General features: G+C 37.1%; 1 protein-coding gene across 1 annotated transcript in view; it reads right to left on the bottom strand.

The window, feature by feature from the left end:
* rxfp1 (relaxin family peptide receptor 1) overlaps positions 1-22,114 on the bottom strand; it is a gene marked incomplete at both ends in the record, with an annotated part of 140,224 nt that overhangs the window by 29,629 nt on the left and 88,481 nt on the right. The window contains 4 exons of the mRNA XM_079250307.1: positions 2,077-2,148; positions 2,699-2,770; positions 6,127-6,232; positions 18,861-18,944. Coding sequence (XP_079106433.1) covers positions 2,077-2,148; positions 2,699-2,770; positions 6,127-6,232; positions 18,861-18,944 — 334 coding nt within the window. The remainder of the gene's footprint in view (positions 1-2,076; positions 2,149-2,698; positions 2,771-6,126; positions 6,233-18,860; positions 18,945-22,114) is intronic.

A 22,114-nucleotide genomic window follows, 5' to 3' on the forward strand; every position in this document is an offset into this window, starting at 1 on the left:
TTGCACAATGTACACAGGTTTGGAATTTGCTTCTGACTTTCTTAAATTATTCAGTAAATAAACTAGATTACTTTGTGTTTTTCTACTGTGAGATAAAGATGCAAAATGTAGCTTTCTGACCTCTGAGTTCCTGTTTTATAACACAGTTATTGTTAGTATGCAGATTTGTGGAACAGTTACTGCTCAAATTAAATGAACTGTCCTTAATGTATGATGTTGCTGTTGATTAGATGATGTAGATAATGTATCTGACTACATAAGAAACCATTAAATATGGTGGAATGTATTAAACACATCACCATTGAAAAGCCAACATCACAATATATTTTAAAACTGTGATGACAGTTGACATTAAAAATGTGTATTTAATGGAAATACATGAAGGTACACCGACAAAGTGTCAAATAATACACACTAGAGGTAATTTTGCAGGATTTTTTTGACTAACTTTTTATTATTGAATATGACTGCATTGCATGAATGTGAATAAATCTTAGTAACCTTCACCAATAAGTAAGAACAGAAGGAAAATGTATAATTAATTATCCATACTAACATGGAAATACATACTTAAGCAGGCACATGACTAAGAGGGTAAAAAAAAAAAAAAAAAAAAGAACTGGACTGGACCACTGCCATGGTCCAGTCCAGTGGTTTGCAGCTCAGGTGATGCTGCAGATTCATCTCATCACTGCATGGATGTCAGTCACTCCATTTCAGGAGGCAGCATCTCCTCCCCCTCAGCCTGCAGCTTACAGCAGTAATTTTAAAACAGCCATCTGAAACACTCACACCATTGTCTAATAGTGAAAAAATGCAGCCATAGCAACATTATATATGACACTTATAAATAAGCATATAAACATTGGCTACAATTAGTTACCCTCATATGTGTGTTTTTTTTCATGAATCTTTTCTGGTCTATCAGCAGTTGCCAATGTTTGTTTGCCTTTTTCAGGGCATGCTATTTTGTTGCCTACAGTCTCCTGCTTTTTTTTCTTTTAGACTGACTCTGAGTAAAAGCCACAAATTGAGCTGCGGGCATAAAATCCCATCAATGTCCTCTGTTGTGTCGTGTTTGTGTCACATATAAATGACATCACAGGGCTATTTAGCTGCCTTGCTACAGGGACAACACCCAACTTAGAGAGTCCTTCACTGTAATGGAAAACCACCACTAAAGAGGTGCTTGTGGAAAAGGGCCATATGTCTCCTGGTTAGTATACGAACATCTCAGGACTCCCCCAAAAGAGCTGAAAGTAGCTGAAAAGGGAAGTCTGAGCTTCTCAACTTTATCTGCTGCCTCTGCAACCTGAACTCGGATAAATGGATGGATGGATGGATGGATGGATGGATGGACAGACTGATTAATAGATTGATTGGTTCATTTTGTAGTTTGCTTTCATGTCCTTTGTTGCCCTTCTCCTCCTGGTGGAAGGTCCCACTATGGCTGCTCCAGCTGACATGGAATCCATTCAACATAGCTACAAAGTACAAGCTGTTTCAGGGTTGAAAGCTATTTCCAAACTTACTGAAACTGGGCTGGGCTAACTGGTAATGTAGCTGGCAAGTGGTATTATTTTTCATCATGGTACTTATGTTAACTGCTTTTGTTTGTTTGTGTTTTTTTTTTTAACAACAGAAAACACTTTGACCTGAAAATTTTCTAAGTGCTCTCTAAGCAGTTTATGAATTAAATTAGATTGCCTTGATTTTCCAATTTGTAATTTAACCTCCCTTCTACTTCATCTATATTACCTGTAAAATTGTCATTTGTTTATAGTGATGTAAATTTACATCACTATAAACAGCATTATAATTATAGTTTCAACTCTAAAAGCACAGACACCATAAACAAATACTGTTTAACCAACGCTATTTAAGTTCTTTAAATTCAGTTTATGTTGTAACTTAATTATGTACTAATACAGCTTCAATGGGGATCTAGGTCACCAAAAGGATCATAAAGCTCCTACAGTAAAGCCTTATTATGCTTTGCAATTATGCACTTTTTTATTGTTAAAACCAGATCACAGTCAGCTAATGCAATCTAGCCAAATGGTTCGGTTTACTCACAGTTTTGTTAGGTTATAAAGCCCCCTGAATGCATCAGGATTCACATCTTGAATGTTGTTGTGTTGGAGATATCTATAAAAAAAAAATAAAACACAAAATCATACAAAGGCTGAGGAATTAATGAAGAAGCAAAAATACACAGAACACAAGGAAAATGGCTAAATGTGTTTGAGGGACAAAAACAACTTAGCTTAGATAAATAAACGTGTTAATTAAGGTGTAAAAGCACAACTACCAGCAAAATGTCTACTATGAAACCCTCTGCTAATAGTCTTGTTAATCTTCCTGCATATTTAAAAGAAGTTTCCAGTCTGGTCTAACTGACAGGGGGCTGACCATCTGATGCTGCCAAATGGTTTCTGGCAAGAGATCAGACCCTTCCTTGCGGTCCCACCGTCAGTGACGCTGTGAGAGACTGATAAACAGCATAAGTCGACAATAAAAGGATTCATATGCAGAGCAGAACAATAACCTCTGTCAGCATTCCCAGCGGACCTCTTAGCCTTAGATAAAAGCTTGCTTGTTTTTGCCACTCAGACTTTGAGTGAAAATGTTATACATGGCAGAATAAAGATTGTATGCATTTTATACTTATTTTGAAGAAAACAAATAAAAAACTTACAGTTTTTGTAGACTCTGGTACTTAAAGAATCCATAGGCTTTCAGTATATGAAGCTGATTCCGCTGTAGGGACCTGAAGCACAAAACAAGTCTCATTAACAAATTCTACAATTTACAGCTTCCCAAAAGATAGCAAGAGTTCCTCTACAAACACTTCTCTTAGACACAAAGGAGTAGCTCTATGAAATAACCTCTTTTCAGGTTACATTTAATTTCCCATTCATTTAATTTTCTTTTAAATTAAAAAAAAAAAAAAAGTTTTTAGTTTCAGTGTCTTAACTGAGTACATTAAATTTTATGAACAGTGCAGATGAGCCACAATTTCACTCAGTCACATGGGAAGTTGCAGTGTACACTCAAATTTAAACGTTGCTAATCAGTACGGTAGCTGTAAACGGCTGACACGTTTTAATGGCCAGTGTTGCGGTTGTTAGTCAAAAAAAGTACTTAGAAAAAGAAAAAAAAAAAAAGTACTTAGTTAAATTAGCGGGGGGGGGGGGGGGGGGGATTAATCGGATTTTTATCTCAATTATGATCTGGGTTTTCAACGATCATGAAAATAAGAGGGTGTGATTATTTTTCTCTTTGCAGTTTCCTCTCCTGCTGTCTTCAGTTGATAATCGAGCGTCACTGGCATTGCAGCGCTGTGCTGTAAACTCCTCCCACAGCCGCTTTGGTTTCATTCAGCCACTGTTGCCAACTTGGCGACTTTCTCGCTAAATCTGGCGACTGTTTTTTTTTAAAAGTGACTAGCGACAAATCTAGCGACTTTTACTGGAGTTAGTAGAGACTTTTCTGGTGTTTTGGCAACTAACTTGAAGGCACATATTGTTCTGCAGTTACTGTAACGGACGAGCAGCGGGAGCCTCTCCCGTCCTAAAGCACTCCCAGGCGGCCAGTCTCAGTCGGCTCCGGCTGCAGGTCAATGTAGAATAACTGCAGTAGGTTGTGGAAGTTCACTACAACATAGTTCATACCATTGTCAGTGAAAACTGGCTGCATTTTTTTTAATATACATAGGTTGGCAAATTAAATCACTGTAATATCCCTCCGTTATGGGGTGTTACCATAGCAACGCGTTAATCAGCTGGTTCAGATCAGCCGTTTATTAACAGGTGAATGAATGAAAAAAAACGCGCTGTAGCTTAACAGCGGTTGTTTGGCATAAAACGTACATCGAGGCCAACATAAAATAGTTCCTATATATATGTGGTAAAAGCGGATTAAACAACTTGGGACCGTGCATTACACGGTTATTATGCGTGATACAGAGTCAAGAACACTGCGACACGCAGCATTGTTTAAAAATACTGGACAAGTGTGTTAAATAATTGAGATCTCAATTTCAGCCAAAATAATGGTGATTATAATTTTTGTCATATTCAAGCAGTCCTAACGTCACTACATATTACGATCTTTTACCGTTTGGTAATTTACCGTGTAAATCAGGGATTGGCAACAAGACCTAAATGTTAATATATGTCTCATCTTAAACTCATCGTAAACTACGACAGACCAGCTGTTAAACTTCCGCCTCCAAACCAGCTCGGGAAGCTGAGTGGAGGAGCTGCAGCCAGCTTCAGGGTAAACTCCCTTCACTTCACCCAGCAGCAGTGACGCAGACACAGGACTCTGTTGGAACTAAAAGAGCTGTGCGGTGTGTTTATTGCTAAAGCTTGTAGCAAAACATTGACTGCTAAACAGACAGTTCCTCACAGCTAACTTCCTCTGCTCCAGACACAGCTGACGTGCTATGCATCTGCAGCATCTCTCCTCTTGTCCAGCTCTGGTCCATCTTGTATGTTTTTACACAACTGATATTTGTTCTCAATGTTCTGAGAGATCGACAATAGCAGAATGATTTCATACAGCAGCTGATCGATCAGAAAGATCAGCTGATATGACAAAGAAGTTTCTTTGCACTGATTTGTAAAGTCAAATAAAAGAACTTCAGAAGAATAAAAAATCTCTTGTGAGTTATAATTATTCACAGTCTTGTTTCCTTCTATGAAGTCTAGAAGTGAAGACATGAGCAGTCACTCACATCCATCTCTATGACAACATGTTCAGGCACGGACACACACACAGGCAATAAATTAAATTATGTTAAAAAACTGTAGACGAGGTAGTCAAGTATATATAAATAAAAGAAGGCATACACTATATAATAAATGACTTGTTACACATGTGTATCACAGTAAGACAACTGCTAGAAAACTAAACTGTAGCTCAGTGGTCTTTTAAATTTGGTCTTCAGCAACATGAGACCTTGAACTGACAAGATGATTCAGCTGTCGATTCCAAAGCTTTTAACGGATTAAAGACTTGCTTCACACACTGATATGTCAGGTTTCTGAAAATGGACAGTTTTTGGACTTTGGGGAAGTCTCGATACAATTATTTTTTGGCCTTTCTGTAACTCATAACACAATGCTAAGTGTCCACCGAACAGCAATGGTCTAGGCAGAAGCAACATGAAAAAAGAAAAGAGTGTGCTCTCATCCCACCAAATAATTTACCTTCACATTTTCTATGAGAAACTGAACTCTCAGTGAAGGATTAGGCTGGTTATGAAGCTTGATGTAATTTAAGAAATAGTACTTTTGGATTTGTAATCCATTTATTTACATGGCTCTAGTAATAAATGGGGCAGTGTTTTCTCATCAAATCACCAACAGGAGTCAATCCAACTCCTGGGAAGCCTATGCATTAATCAAATTCCCAAAAACACATTACCCTTTTCTCTAGTACATCAAAAATGTCACAGCTCAGTCTTATAAAATTCTTATTTTATAATCATAGGACACATGACCTTGAATTATGCATTACTGCAATGGCCTAGAGCTTGCCCAGTTAGATGCAAACAGTCTGGTCTTCATCATACTAAGAAATACATTCACATTAAGTTTTTATGGCAACTCAATCATGGGTTAACTGTTGCTCCAAAAAGCACCATCATCAATCAATCAATCAATCAATCAATCAATCTATCTATCTATCTATCTATCTATCTATCTATCTATCTATCTATCTATCTATCTATCTATGAATGTGGATTTTTTCTATTTTGAAACCCTATTTCATTATTGATTTATTCTTATTTATTTTGAAACAAAACCACAGAACCAATGTGGGAAATATTAGAGAGAGGCCATCAACCTAAATGGCAGCACAGGGGGAATGACTAGGTAATGGACTCTCTCTGTTATATTGTGTTGATGTCAAGAAAGATACTCGACAGGAAACATTTGCCCTTTTTTACTTTAGAAAATATTATCTTAGCAGTGACAAGTCCTTACTTTCAGATATGATCTTGGAGGGTGGACATCTGCCATAAGCTGTGTCCGTCAAACTCATTCATAATATGCTGTTTGAGAATTTCTTGAGCTTTATGATCGTGAAAAAAATTAGAAGCTATTTTGTACTCACATCATAGTGACATTTATTGCCACAACTGGAATGTCTTGAAGCTGAGTGCTGTCACAGTCCAGCTCCAAATCTCGACACTGGCACAGCTCAGGAATGACACCCAGCACTGGAAAGATGGGAACAGCGTGGAAGGAAAAGGAAATCAAAGGATATGTCAATCAAATGTTTATCCTGCAGATTTATGACAGTGTATAGCAATCTGCTGGAGGAAATCTAAGCCTTAAGATTAAAGCAGTGTGACAAAAATAAAAGCAGGCTATTAAGACCGATGATGGTACAAGCATTAATTTATAGACTAGCTGTATATTCTGGGGTTAAGCCTGCAGTATTGCACTTTTTTAAATTCAAAATTTAGATATAGAGGATATAATTTATTAAAACAAATAAAATTGTGTACGCAGGGTTTCCTAGCCCCACTGCAATCATATCAGAGTGTGTTCGAGTACATGGTAAAATAACCGAATGAAGTTAATGAAGGGCTCTCTTTAGTCAGGCGCAAACATATAAAGAGATAATTACATATTTAATATAAATCACGTTTGAAATTTAAGCTAAGCAATTGTTTTTAAAGCCAATGGCGCCAGTAATGAGGAAAAAGTCATCATTCATGTCGGGATGTTACACGTTGACATAATGGCTCTGATTAAAATAATTTCTTGGAAAGCCGTATTGACCGTTACAAGTTAAATAAATCTCAGTAATGTGCATTTGCTTCAGGGATGCTTCATAATGAATTTGGAGTGCATGAGTTAATGCATTTAATAAAAGATCAGAAACCACAACAAACTATTATGTAAACATATCAGTGTCATGTGTTGTCCTGCTTTTTTTTTATACATTCACTGAATTTATGATTTTATCACACACACACACACACACACACATATATATATATATATATATATATATATATATATATATATATATACATATATATATATATATATATATATATATATATATATGTGTGTGTGTGTGTGTGTGTGTGTGTGTGTGTGTGTGTATGAAAGCTTTGTCTCCCGGTTTTCTTCCTACCACAGTGCATACCTGATAGCCACACCCTGTATATAAATAGCGTGTTAGGATGAAAATACAAAGTAGTGACAAAGAAACCCGGAGGGCAAACATGGCTGAGAAATGCAGGAAGGATTTCTCGACCCAGCTCAGTTTATTTGCCTCCTCCCGCTAAACAACCGAGAAAGGAAAAATTGTTGGTGGTAAAAGCTGTGAATAAAAAAGCTTTGGATCATCATGCAAGGAGCAAAACCAGAGGGGGAGGAGCCAAGACAGGTTGCAACTTTCAACTCTTGCTAGCTCCCAATATTTCCTACCTCAGCTTCAATGTTATAGAGCACTCTACTTCTGCAAATAAAATCATTTAAATGAAACTTTGCAACTGAAAGTAAATGTTTATTTATTATAAATGGCTTCTAAATAGTTGTAATCCTGTGTGATCATGTCCTAATGTCCATCCACTTCAGTATTCTACCTTGCTGACAGGTGCTATGAAAACAAAATTTGCTTTCCAGCTCTGTGAAAAAAATTAAATTACATATGCAATATATCCCTGAGTAAAACTTTAACATGACTCTTTAAAACTTTCAAAACAGTAGGAAACCATTTTATTTATAGGTGTTCAAGTTTGATTACAGGTTGATGAATATAATATATTGCTATAAATAGCTGTATAATTATATGGGTAATCAACACAACTAATCAACACACTAATAACAGCTGTGTTAGTGATAGACACTATATTCATCTGTGTGGATTAAAAACAATATGTCGGGAAGATGGTCTGAATGCAAAACATTTATTTTCATATTGTATCCTCCTTGTTGCAACATTTACAGTTCAAAAAGAGACTTGCCACCAAATCTCACTGATGTAAGCCTTCAGCCTTCAGCACATACACTAATGTTCATAAAAGAGAGGTGAGGGAACTACAGACATTGCTTTTGTTTTCTCTGCTGCAGGTCAATAACAGCAATTAACCTTTGGCCATTTTTAGAATTAATTGAATAGAAACATGGAGAACTTTGCCCAAAGCTTTGCACTTGAATCATAAATCAGTATATTATGATGGAGGTGTTTCCAACCACTTTGATCCTGTAAATTGTGTTTTCAAGGGCAAAAGCACAGGTGAGTTGCCCAGGGTTCCATTTTTATGCCAAAACAAAATCTGCTTTGATGATGAGAACAAGGACAAATATATGCTGTAAATAAAATCAGACACTGCTCATATTTTGAATTTGTTGGAAAAGATTGCATTTTACATGTTCACAAAATGTGTATTTAGATTCATTGATAAAATTCCATGAAAATCTTTTGTTGAAAATCTACAACAAATTAGCGGGGGGGGGGGGGGGGGGGGGATTAATCGGATTTTTATCTCAATTATGATCTGGGTTTTCAACGATCATGAAAATAAGAGGGTGTGATTATTTTTCTCTTTGCAGTTTCCTCTCCTGCTGTCTTCAGTTGCTAATCGAGCGTCACTGGCATTGCAGCGCTGCGCTGTAAACTCCTCCCACAGCCGCTTTGGTTTCATTCAGCCACTGTTGCCAACTTGGCGACTTTCTTGCTAAATCTGGCGACTGTTTTTTTAAAAAGTGACTAGCGACAAATCTAGCAACTTTTACTGGAGTTATGAGAGACTTTTCTGGTGTTTTGGCAACTGACTTGAAGGCACATATTGTTCTGCAGTTACTGTAACGGACGAGCAGCGGGAGCCTCTCCCGTCCTAAAGCACTCCCAGGCGGCCAGTCTCAGTCGGCTCCGGCTGCAGGTCAATGTAGAATAACTGCAGTAGGTTGTGGAAGTTCACCACAACAAAGTTTATACCATTGTCAGTGAGAACTGGCTGCGTTATTTCTGTATAAACACACACACAGTTCGGCAAGTTAAATTATTATAATATTCCCCCCTGTTACGGGGCGTTCCCATAGGAACACGTTAATCAGCTGGTTTAGATCAGCTGTCTTTTAACAGGTGAATGAGAGAAACGCACTTAGCCTGACAGCGGTTTTTTGGCATAAAACCACATCCAGGCCAACATGAAATAGTTCCTATACTTCAGCAAATGTTGTAGACAAGAAATACAAATTTTTCATGAAATATTTACTGTGTGCGGCCATGGCATAAGCAGATTAAACAACTCATAATAGCGTGTTTGATGGTTATAATGCCCGACACGGAGTCGAGAACACCATGACGCGCAGTGTTGTTTAATTCTTACATTTATCTATTCATTTACATCAGTATTTGCACTTTGTCAAGACAAAGCTTCATGTTATTGGGTTTTTTTTTTTCTAAAATATATGTGGAATCCTAAAGACATTTCTTTTTAAAAGTTATGGTTTAATGTAAAAAAAAAAATTCATGTTGTTAAAGATAAAAGGATAATCGTGTGAAATAATTGAGATCTCAATTTCACTCAAAATAATCGTGATTAGAATTTTTGCCATAATCAAGCAGCCCTACAACAAATGCCAGTATTACATATGCGGTCAAGGGAGCAATAACAAATATTAAAGTTCTAATGTTACAAGGTGCAAATTCTACCTCTATGGGTTAAAAATAATGTTGAAAATATACTAGAAAAAAGGGGATTCATTTATATTTAATATGTTGATTACCTTAGGATCATTACATCCTTGTACTAATGCAGAACTTATTTGTTATCTGCTATCTGCTGAAGAGCTGAATCTTCAGCTTGCTCTTAAAAGTAGACAGGGACTCTGCAAAGCAGACAGTTTGGGAGATCATTCCACCATCGTGGCAAAACAGAGCAAAATAGTCTGGATAGTGATTTAGTCCCACATATTGGTGGTAACACCACTTGTCTTTCACATGTGGAACATAGCTGTCGAGAGGGAGTGCAGGTCTGGATAAAGGAGTGAAGGTAGACGGGAGCCGTTTGAGTTATTGTTTTGTAAGCCAGAAGCAAAGCTTTAAATGTGATGCGTGTTGCGACCTGAAGCCAGTGAAATAGACCTGACTTTAAATAATGTGCCCAAGTCTGGCTTTATGTGTAAAGATACCGCATGCTTTTCATTAAAATGTTTTTTTTTTCTGTCAAATTCTTGACATATCCTTGTATATGAACTCTCTCTGTCACTATAGTCACATGTCCTTACAGTGACACACAAGTTATGTTGGTATAAACATTAGAACTGACCTGAGACATGACAATTTGTATGAATAACTCATAACTAACAGTTCTAGAAGCACAATCATTGAATTAAATCAAGGGCAGTAGGGGTGAGGAATCAAATTTAAAAAAAAAAAAAAATTAAAATCAGGAGTTTTTGTTTCACAATTTTAAAATCAATATTTTTTGTTTGAAAAATATATATAGAATTAAATTGAGACAAAAGAATATTGTTACAGCCCTAAAGAGCAGTGCAAAGTGCTTTACATGAAACAACAGGGGTTAAATATCTAATTAATATAATTTCAACAACAAATTAAAAATAAGCCTTTATATACTTAAGATTACAACCTAACCAAGTTAAAAACACACATAAAATCATTCATAATCTCTCACAAACTCAAACAGATCAATCACACAAATCAACTCCCCACCCACCAATCCAATTTTACATAAACAAATTCCAGTCATGATCAAGCCTGATGCTTGAAGCTGCTACGAGTACAATGATATAATATAAACCTTTTTTATTTTCTTTTAAAGGATATTCATTCCTTTAGCTCACACTGGCAGCAATCCTGACAGAAAGCTGAGCTAGTGGTGGCAGAAAAGGAAAACATGCGTGATTGGTAATAAATTGTTTGGGTGAAATTGGAAGGTTTAACTGACACACTAAAATAAGATATTTGCTTATTATTGTGCAATAAAATAATTTTAAACAAAATTCTAACCAGTGTTGATTTGAATTTTTGATATTTATCTATGTAATAAAACTATGCCTCTATTAGTTATTACTTATTAATTTGTAAATACCTCGGAGCACCACTCATCACTTTTACTTAACCTAAGATTCAGGAGGATGAGAAAACCTGAAATATGCTTAATTCGATAAGCACAGTCTCGTCTGAAAGGAGTAAATTCTAAGAACGAATGAACCAGAAATTGTACATTCAGAAATTATGACAAGAACGGATGAATTGATTATACATATTTATTACAATGATGGTAAACATACAGCAGTGAAAATGAGCAATGATGGAGAGTTATGGGTGAGATGGTCTAGTGAATTTGTCTATATGGATTTTCATTTATGACAGTAATAATGAGAGTTAGAAATTAATTGAATGAAATGGGGCAGAAAGGAACTGGTTGGGATTAAAACAATTAAAGCTGTATCGTTATTTCACTTAAATCTTTGCTAAGAATATATTTAGTGATATTACTAAAGGTTTGGATGAGAATTCGAACTGATACTTTGGTCAAGTTTGATGTACTGTTGAACACCACAAGTGATATCAAAGCGCTATGAAGATCCTACTTTTTCACGCTTGGTCAGTTGGTGGAGCCGGCGGACCGGGTGGTTCTGTCCTGGACTGCGGGTCTCCGGGAAATGGACCTTCTGGCGTCGGGAGAAGTAGGTCTGGAGCTGCTCTGATGAACGTCTTGGGATCTCTGTCCAGCAGAATCCCAGAACCAAGGGCGGTGTTTCTCGTACTCAAATTATTCCAAAGGTTGTGTTCCACGCGTACTGTCTTAGGATATACAGTACTTGTACAGACGTAAAAATTAGTGGAACTGCGGTTCTGATGAATTACTGATCTCAAAAAGGAAAAATAAAAATGTTCGCTGGGTAAACTTAAACAAGGCTTGTTTCGCCTTCAAAACAAATATTACTTTTCTGTTCGAACTTATCTCGTTAAGATCTTACGCGCACAAAAGAAGAGAGATGAAGTAAACTTATGAGAACAAAGAAACAGCTGCGTACAGCGGAAAGTTGCGAGAGGGCAACGAAATTAACTCAAAGTACAAGGATCAAGGCGATCGAGAGTCAAGAGACGAGAGAGAAGACAAGAGCAAGACGAAAGCAAGACAAAAAGCCCAGAAATCCAGAGCGCGGGTTCATTTAACTGGACCCTCCTTTTGGATCCTGACCAATCACAAACCACTATTAGTCAGAAGGCTGGTCAGTCTTAACCAATCAGGTCGGCTTTGATTGGTAACCAAAAGGCTAGGAATTATTCAGGTTTTGTTTCACTGTGGGGCCCTGGTTCCTTTCTCCCATTTCATTAACATGATCATGATAATCACATTATTAACTTTGTTTCCTAGTTTTAAGCATGGCAATCAACGTTCCGGAGAATCATGCAGATGTTTGGTTTGCTTGAAAAGGGAAACCTTTACCAATAGCAATACTTTTACACATGAAACAAGATTGTCACCTATAACACATATTTCCTATTACATGTGGATTAATCAATTGGCAGGACTTGTCTTCCTCTGCCGATGAATCCTGAAAGAGAGTTTACATTCTTATTCATTCCTATTATTTGCTTAAAAGGGGTTCCAAACTTGGAAAGATATGACCAACATTATGTAACAACGTGTTCCTGATCAATTGTGATGTGTGATCAGTTCAAGGATTTAAATCACATATGAGAATGAATGAAAAGGGAAACTTCAGTCAAACCTATCAACAAAAATCATGTAGGCTACATTAAACCAGTTAGTGAGAGAAAATTTTAAGGAAGACAAAAGAAGTGCATCTGGAGTTTCTTCCTGTGGGAAGAGAGGGGCCTGGATCTGCCATGCCAGAATGTATATTCTGGGAGGATCAAAGCAGAGGTTCGAAGGGTCTCTGCTGGCACCGTGGAGTCTGTTCTTTGACTTAAAGGTGTCATTTCTGACGAGAATCAGCCGTTTGGTCAGATGTGACATTCCGTATCTATTGACCTAAGGGATTGTAAATTGTGTTAGAGATTTTGCTCAGACCATCTGGCTTTGGGGACTGCAGGAGGTCCTGAAAGAGAAACCTGGAGGCGTGTGTGAATTGTGTGTTTATCTGGGGGGGGAAGAAAAGAGAACTAAGGCGCAAGAAACCCGTTGTCCTCCTTTGGGTCAAATGGTCATTTTCTCCAGTCCTCTAGGATTACACCACTCTGACTGCAAGAGAAGATAAAGAGGCCCATCATTTAATCCAGTCAAAGAAGAAAAAGAAAATAAAAATAAAAAGTTGTTTTATTCCTCCTGGGAAGCCTTGGAGGCTACATCTATGTTTTTACTTTTTGAACAATCCAAAACCAGTTTTTAGAGTCCATTTGTGAAGAAAATTGATCCTTTTAGTAATCTGCATAATTACATATATATATATATATATATATATATATATATATATATATATATATATATATATATATATATATATATTTTCCATTCTGGTGAGTAGCCTTTTCAACATCCTTCTTTGCATAATCAGTCCCCAGTCCCCTTGCGACCCTGAATTGGATTACGTAGGTATCAAAAATGGATGGAGGGCTGAATAATCAGTTCCCAGGGGTCCAGAGTTGCCCTAAGCATAGTGCTAGTCTTCTTTATCACTTTTTTCACCTTCGATGGGTCTGTGGTGGTATAGTTACTGATTGCACGCTCCAATACAGACTAATAGATGATATGCAAAATCATGTTTGAAATGTTTCAACTGTGATTTATTGTACACAGCTACAGAGATGCACTCCAGTACCTTAACAATATTCATAAACAAGTTTGTGTTTCAAATAAACTTTTAAAAATCAGAAAGAATTAACACAGAATTTCAACAGGAGCATAATTAAAACACAAGACATGACAATGAGTTCACAGGAAGCAACATGTCATAAATTAAAAAATGAAAACACATTAATTTTATAAGGAGGAAGGAAATTTGGACAGAAGCCTGTAAGGTCTGTATATGATTAATTATTTAACATAGTAACAAAAGAAAAACTGAAGAACATATATGGTGAGACATTTTGTTCAAACATCCATGGAATCCAAAGAGGCTATTACATAAAGTGTACACCAAAACAAAGACAATGATGTTGAAGAATTAAAAAAAAAAAAAGACTATGGAAATTAAATTCATAACCTAATTTATTATACCTTTACAATGTGGTAAAGAGTGGCTCCGTCATGAAATGAAAACACACAAGAGTGATATGATACTGTTCACTAAAGTTAAAATGAGGTTTAACAGCACCAAACGTGTCAGAGCTGTTTGTCAAAGTAAGAAACACAGTTGAACAATGTTTATTAATTACAGAGGAAGTTGGAAACACAAATGATGAACAACATGAACCATTCATAAAAACGGCTTGTTTTCATTCTGAAGAGATGATTCACATCCATAGCAAAAATGCTAAAATTGACATAGCACTGTATCAAATCATGAGCAATGGTTAAAAACTGTTCTATTTAAAAACACTGATCGTATTTTGGATCAAGCACAGCATGTTTACAGCCACACGATAAATTGTCTTGGATTCGATATGCCCTCTTAACATTTCCAAGTTCACAGATGTTCAACATCTAGTGCATATATTGTATTTCTCATTTACCTTTACTAGATAAATTACTAGATAGGTAATTGTTGGGGTTTGGATTCTTCAGTTTGGTTTGTGCATTGTTTCTGTAGTAAGTTGTTTTTTTGGTTTTTTTCCCTCCCTTTCTCCAGGCAGTGCAGCAGTCCTGGGCATGTCAGCACACCTATTCTATCATCATCACCTTCTGTATTTCAGTACTTGTGCCACACTTGCTTACTTGCTCAATTTATGTTTTAATATGAAGAGCTTTTTCTCCCATTTCACCTACTTTGTCGTCTGATATTTTGGGTCTAAGTTTCATCAAATATGACAGTAAAAGATATAAATGGATCGATACAGACCATATTCTTAACACTGAAAAGTCTTTGAGTGAGCAGGAAGGTTTACTCTGCTTGCTGAATGCAAACTAGAACAGCTTTAAAAGATGCAACAGCATGATCACAGGTGGTAATGTCAGTCATCTGAGATTTTGCCTGTTGCTGTCTTAAATGGAGGAACCTGAAATGACTGTATGATACATCTCTGACCAGTGTAATCAAAATGCAGCAGAAATCTGGAAAAGCTGTTCTCATTTGCAAAAGTAGGCACGTTCAATGAAGTTTGAATTTTGCAAACATTAGTTATCTGTGATATATATCTGCCCCTTCTCTTACATGAGCCCATTTCAATCCTCCACTACTTGCCAGAAAAAAAGGACCCAGAGAAAAATAGCAACATCTCAAACAATCCTTCATTACTTACACAGAAGACAGCTTCTATCACTTTCCATTTCCACTACAGACCCAGAGCTGGAGGACCTTGTCTCAGTATATTACTGCAACCATCACTATATGAGCATGCATCATATTTAATGGCTGCTAGTTTGACCTAGTAAATGTGGCAGCTGCGCTGACCAGGGGTTCAGGGATTAGCAGAAAAGACATGAAGTGGCTTTCCAACTGATGAGGACATGAATGAGAGATGCCAAATGAAGAGATTGTGTCAGTAGTAATTTAATCATACTGAATTGAATTATAAATGTCTTTTAATGCACACACACACACATACATATATATATATATATATATATATATATATATATATATATATATATATATATATATATATATATATATATATATATATATATATACCCATGTAGCCTAAAATATTCTTCTGCTTAAAAAGCATGTTTGAGTCACTAAAATGCACAAATCTGCTAAATTTGAATAATGTTGGAAGTAAATGGAAATAAAGAAAAAAAAAACAAACAAACAATAATTCCTACCCTTACATTTACTTATGTCACTTACAAAACAAGATGTCACATTTTGTTTTTATCAATTTAATTTAATTTTGCAAGCCACGCCTGTAACATATCAAAAACAGTTGGCGAGATTAAGGTTAATATAGGCCCAGTAAAAAAGGAAGAAGAAATCTCTTTTTCTGACTACCAAGTAATTGTTACGACAATTTGGTACAAAAGCAACTAAAGACAGTGGGTGCATTCACACCATGATAGTCTGTTGGATTGGGTGGGTGATTTTGAATAGTTTCAAACCATCCTTTGGTTTGATCCACTTTTACACTGCACTTTATTACCCACCTGTGTGACATCCTACAGTTACATCAGCTGATTGTTGGGGGCAATATTCCCTGAAATGACCAATGACCAAGAAGAAAGAAGAAGAAAATCGAGTGGATTTGCCAAGACTGAAAATGGTCGAATTACTGTGTATAAACATTGAAGCAAAAAGAAATTTCCCTTAGTCTTGGGGTTTCTCTTCATAATTTGGGGTTCAAACTTAACGCAGGATTCACAGGAATCTGTCCGGTATGAGCAGAAGGAGAGGCAGTGTGATATCCAGCATGTTGCTATGTGTCCTATGTCACTTCCTCTCTTTGGTTCACATAAAAAGTAAACAACACTAGAGTATCAATGCATATTCCCACTAATGCAAACAAACTAAACTATCCATGGAGGCAGACCAGGGTTAGATTAAAAAGTACCAAACAGTGTCAGTGTGAATGTGCACTGAGTCTTTTAGGAGCTATGGTGGGCAAAGGATCTTTGATTTGTCAACAAACCCATAAAAAAAAAAAAAAAAAAAAAAAAAAAAAGAATATTTAGCCAAGTTGAGCATTTCTAATATCATGCCACTTGATTGTAGCAATGACATATTTGTAAATTTATATTGGAATGAATTGTTATGCATGTTAGGTTTATTTATTACTATAAATAGTCCTTGGGAGTGAGCGTGAATGGTTGTTTGTCTCTCTGTGTTGACCATGTGATGGACTGGCAACCTGTCCAGGGTGTACCCTGACTCTCACCCAATGATTGTTGGAATAGGCTCCAGCTTCTTAATTGGACTAAGCAGTTAAGAAACTGACTGAATGAATGAATAAAATAGGTTGTAAGTTGTTTCTGCCAGTGAGAAGTAAGAACATGTTTGATGCAAAATCAGACATCAAATCTGCAAGTTTTTTTGCTTTGCTTCGAAAGTGGAAATCTAGATATTATGCCATGAGTGTCACTGATATACCACAAGGTTACCAAGACCTTAAGACTACATAAACAAAAAGCAGAAACAATAACATTTCTTTTGTGAAATCCAAAGATACTAACAAGGAATTAGCCAATAGTCAAGCCCATAAAACAGAGCAAGGTTTTTCTTGCTGCAGAATTTTTCAAAGGCTATATGACACAGGCAGCTGTCATGCTAGGACATGTTTCCGTTGAATTGTTCCATGTATGGCCTTTCAATTTCTTCAGAAAATTTAGGATGGCTCTCTGGAAGATAATGCTACCCACTCCTGTTCTAAAAACATCACTCAGGACACAATCTTCTGTATTTTGTGGGCGAAGGAGTCCTCAGATTTATTTCACTGCTACCTGTATGGGCCCATAATGCTTGTCGATGTGAAAGGTTTCTTTAAAGCAAATATAACTTCATTGTCATGTGAAATACAGACCTTGCAAAAAGCTATGTATTGCAACGCTATAGCATATTTAGTTGTTAGACAAGGTTACATGTTTGATATCCTGTATAAGCTTTGGTGTTGACAGTTGAATCCTTTCATCTTCGAGTAATTGTGGTATTTGTTCAGTGTGTCCTCTGACAGGTTGTGTAGGAAAAATGGAGACACTGCACAACAGATGCTCCAAACTAAACTTCTTTGTTCATGTTGTTTTACATATCAGTATCGCTACAGATATTTACAAGGAAAATTGAAAAGACAGGAAGAATAAGAAACCAAAGCCAGACAGCTTTTAATATTCATAATGCAAAAACTGCATTTCATGTTTTTTTTCTCTTTTTTTTTTTATCTTGGTTTTACTAAGCCTGCTGATAGTGACTGATGGTTTAACTGGCAAAATACTCCCCCTCACATTTTATTCTGAATTCATGTAAAAAAAAAAAATAAAAAAAAACTGGCTAAACAAGATGTAAAGCTTAAATTTGAGCTTCATCTCCAACCTATTTTGCCAAATGACCTTGAAAATGAATTTAAAATCCAAAGAAGTGTGACTAAACATCACAAGTACCAGAGTTGGAACACACTTACTCTGTTTAGTCCTGCCCGTTTCCGATACGACAGGAAATCTTAGGGTGTAAATAAAACATTCGGCAAGTGAAACAAAAGGATGTGCCTTCTCCTGTTCAGCAACACCAATCTCCAAAACAAACATGCACCCCCTAAATCCTTTGTGTCACATAAAAGCTTAAACAGAAATGTATTCAGTGATGAAACAAGGCAGAACTTCCTCCCACTGCAAGCACCACAAAGTGGAAAAGTGAAGACAAACTGACTGTATAAAATGTAATGAAAACTTGATTCAGAAATTATATCACTTTACTGATGATATCAGCGGGTGACATCTGGTGATAAAATCAGAACCTACACAGTGGAAATCTGAGAAAAACTACCATTAATCCCATGAATCAAATTTAAATCTGATTTTATCTATCATAACTATGAGATTCATCTTACTTCAAATGAATAGGGGTTATGAGCCTGAAGGGTTTTCACAGATGGACATACAAACTTAAAGGGAGGGGAAACATATACAAATTTCCTTACTGCACTGATGATATCCTTTAAATGACTGTTTGAAGATTTTTCATGGCACCCACAATAATTCATGTCTATCATGAATGTGGAAACAAACAATAAAGACAACTTCTCAATTCAGCAAGAAAAGGCGACATCAAGCAAGCAAGACGCACTCTGAAAATACTTACAGCATACGTTGGACTTGGTCCGGGCGTTGTGACTTGGCATTCCAAAATATTTATCAAAAAGATGGGGCCAGCCATTATTATCGCCTGGAAAAGACAATAAGACACAGAAACACAAACATATTATTGTCTTTCAAAAGATTTTTTTTTTTTATTCTTCAAGTATAGAACGGTTTGACTGTCACATAAAAAAAACAGACGTTTTATCTTTTGCGAACCATCGACTTTACTTACTAATGTTTGTTTTAGAGATTGATGAATTTCTCTTCCTTTTAAAAAGTAATAGGCTAATAAAAACTAGAAAACTTCTGAAGTAATTTTGATGGGTGCCAATCATAGACTGTATGTAAAGAGATGGACGGAGTCTCCGTGACGTCACCCATAGGTTTCTGAAGAGCTGAATTGAAGCTCGGTGGGCGGTTCCTACCGTCGCCATGTTGGCAGCGTCATGCACGTCGTCTCGCCCGGAAAATACAAATATGGGCAAAGAGGTGGAGTTGAGAGGGCAGCCGTGACCGTCATGGCGGATGATTGACATCGAGCAAACTCTGAGCTTCCTGTAGCTAAAAGCTAACCGAGCTAACCCCGAGATAATGGGAGCTACCCAGCTAACGGAGGTAAGCAGACTAAAGCTAAGTCACGTTGTTAACCGGCTAAAAACCGCGGTTGTTCTACGTTCTTCTTACTTGAAGCCAGAGATTGGTACCTCAAAAGGACACGCCCCTAAATTTGCCGAACTTTGAGATTAAATTACTTTAAAACGGGCGAGTTAGAAAAAAATGAATTCCCCCCACAGTTGTCATGAAGGTAAAAATAAGTTTTTGAGCCAAGCTGTAAACATGTTTATTTCTGCCATGAAGTTGGTCTTTTTAACATGGGAGTCTATGGGGATTTGCTCTGTTTTGGAGCCAGCCCCTAGCGGATGAAGGGGGAACTGCAGTTTTATGCACTTCGGCATAGGCTTCACTCTTAACCGCCAGAGGTTGCCGCTTGGTGCCAATGTAGCTACTGCCCGCGCCTCAATGTGGCAGCCACTTTACAAAGACGGAGCAAGTTTGTTGCTGTGATGACAGAAAAGGTTCTAATGGGTGTGAGGGACAGGCTTCAAGTCGTAAACTGAAATGCAGACATGCCTACAGTTTGATGTACAACGTGTGTGTTTCAGAGACTTGGAGAAGATGAGAGCTGTGTGTGTGTTATAACTATGTTATATGTAATCATAGCACATCATAGAATTTAATTTTTCAAAAGTCAAGGTAATGTGATCATTTGTGGTAATGTGATTATTATCTTTCCATGCTTCCCCAGTGGGCAGTGTTACGGGTCTGTGAGGATGCAAAACTGCTCAGATGCTTGGCATACACAGCACTTTTTCTGGTTTTTGTACACCTTTGTGCTAGACCAGGGTAACAACAGTCTCAGCGTTTATGTCCTGCAAAGTTTCCCTGACGGACATCATCTTACACCTGTTGAGCGCCCCTCTCGTGATATCTTCCCTGAAAGTATCATCTTGCCTACCTTCAGTGGTGTCACCACATACTATTGAGCAGTCTAGGAGTACTGTTGCTATGTTTTTGTGTCTCCCTGTTCACATTAATGTTGTAATCACGTGCAACAACACGCAGACGGGCTGTGAGCTGGCATATATTGTGTACATATAGAGTAAAGACTTTCTAGTTGCTCTGTGCGAATGCCAAGTGTCTTTTTTGTAGATATTTTACTTGCTGTGGTGTAGAGGTCTATCTTCTGCAGGTGCTGAAAGACAGCAGAGCTTGTAAGAAGCCAATTCTCTTCCTCAGTGGTGTAGAGCTGATGCTCACCCTTGCTCATTATTTAACCAGACAGCCAGTAATGCACATTGGTAATGTGATGTAAGACTGAGGTTGACTTCTCTTTTAACTTTGTTAGCTTTTCCTCACTTTTTGTGGCACAAAATCAGAGATAATTTTTACTCATTCTGATCCATTCAAGCAGCTCCTCTATGAAGAACTTTAGCAAACGCTTAATTGAGGTATTTAAAAATTTGCAAGGATTAGCATCTTCATTACGCATGATTTCCTGAACAGGTGGATGGCGGTCAGTTGCCTGAACAGAAATGGTCACATCCTTCTCTTCTGTCTTGGAAAGGCATTTCCCCAGACCTTCCACCTCAATACAATAACTTTTCTTTACATCTTTACAGTTTCCTGTGCCACAACCAACTTCGACTTGATGTCATGGAGTGAGTAGGTTCCGCATGTGGTGTTATGACCCGGACTGTCACATCTGGAGTTTACCTGACACAATCAGTGGCTCTTCACATAAGGCGCCCAGTACAGCCTCGTGGTTAACCTCTGAGATAACACACACCTTCTTTTAGTCAAACAACTATGTTTTGAGATAGTTTCAAGACTGAGTGGAATTACACATAAATGGACTGCAGTCATTTCCACAAACAAATACTGTGGCACGGACAAACACACTGCAATCCATAATGCCTTTAACTAGATGCCGAGAATTCCACATGCAATCATATCCATAGATACACTTTGTTGTAATCTGATATTCAAATCCAATTTTGGAGACTGCTGGTGGTCTCACCAGACATTTGCCACAACGTTCTCAATGGAACACATGAAAGAACTTCAGCATTTCTCCTGTTAAAACAAAACTATCTTTTTTATCTTGTCCTTTGCTTCGTCTTCCTCAACATCACTGATGCTCTGATTCTCATCACTCATGCTATCCGCCCCCATTCAACTCAAACTCCTCATTGTCACCATCTATAATTTCTTCCATTAAACTTTCTATGTCAGACTCTTCACAGTCCCCTCACAGATAAGATTGAGATCCTGTTAAGATGATGATTCTCTCGCTGGGTAGAGGTCTTCCATAGGTGTACCATATGATTGGTCAGGTTTCATTATGTGAGAAGTATGTCATCTGTCACTGTATCTTTGCACATGCACTGTTAATTGTTGCCTTCTTTTTCCGCTGTAGAAATCAGTCTGGGTGCCGACACTGATTGTCTGGGTTGAGGCACTCCCTGCATCCTGCTCTAGTGAATGATTTCAGCCTCTGGGAATTTGCTGCTTGCTACTAGATGCTGTCATGTCTGCATAACCTGTAACACAAATGTACTTTTTGGGTACCAAGATGATGATGACATTTTTATTTTCAAAGAACTTATAATGGTGCTGTAATTATTGATGCAAAGAATAAAAAAAAATAAAATAAAAAAAAATCACATTCCTTAAAGTGGCTATATTATGCACATT

Source organism: Telmatherina bonti (genome assembly GCF_933228915.1).
Source record: "Telmatherina bonti genome assembly, chromosome: 12".
NCBI classification, from domain to species: Eukaryota; Metazoa; Chordata; class Actinopteri; order Atheriniformes; family Telmatherinidae; genus Telmatherina; species Telmatherina bonti.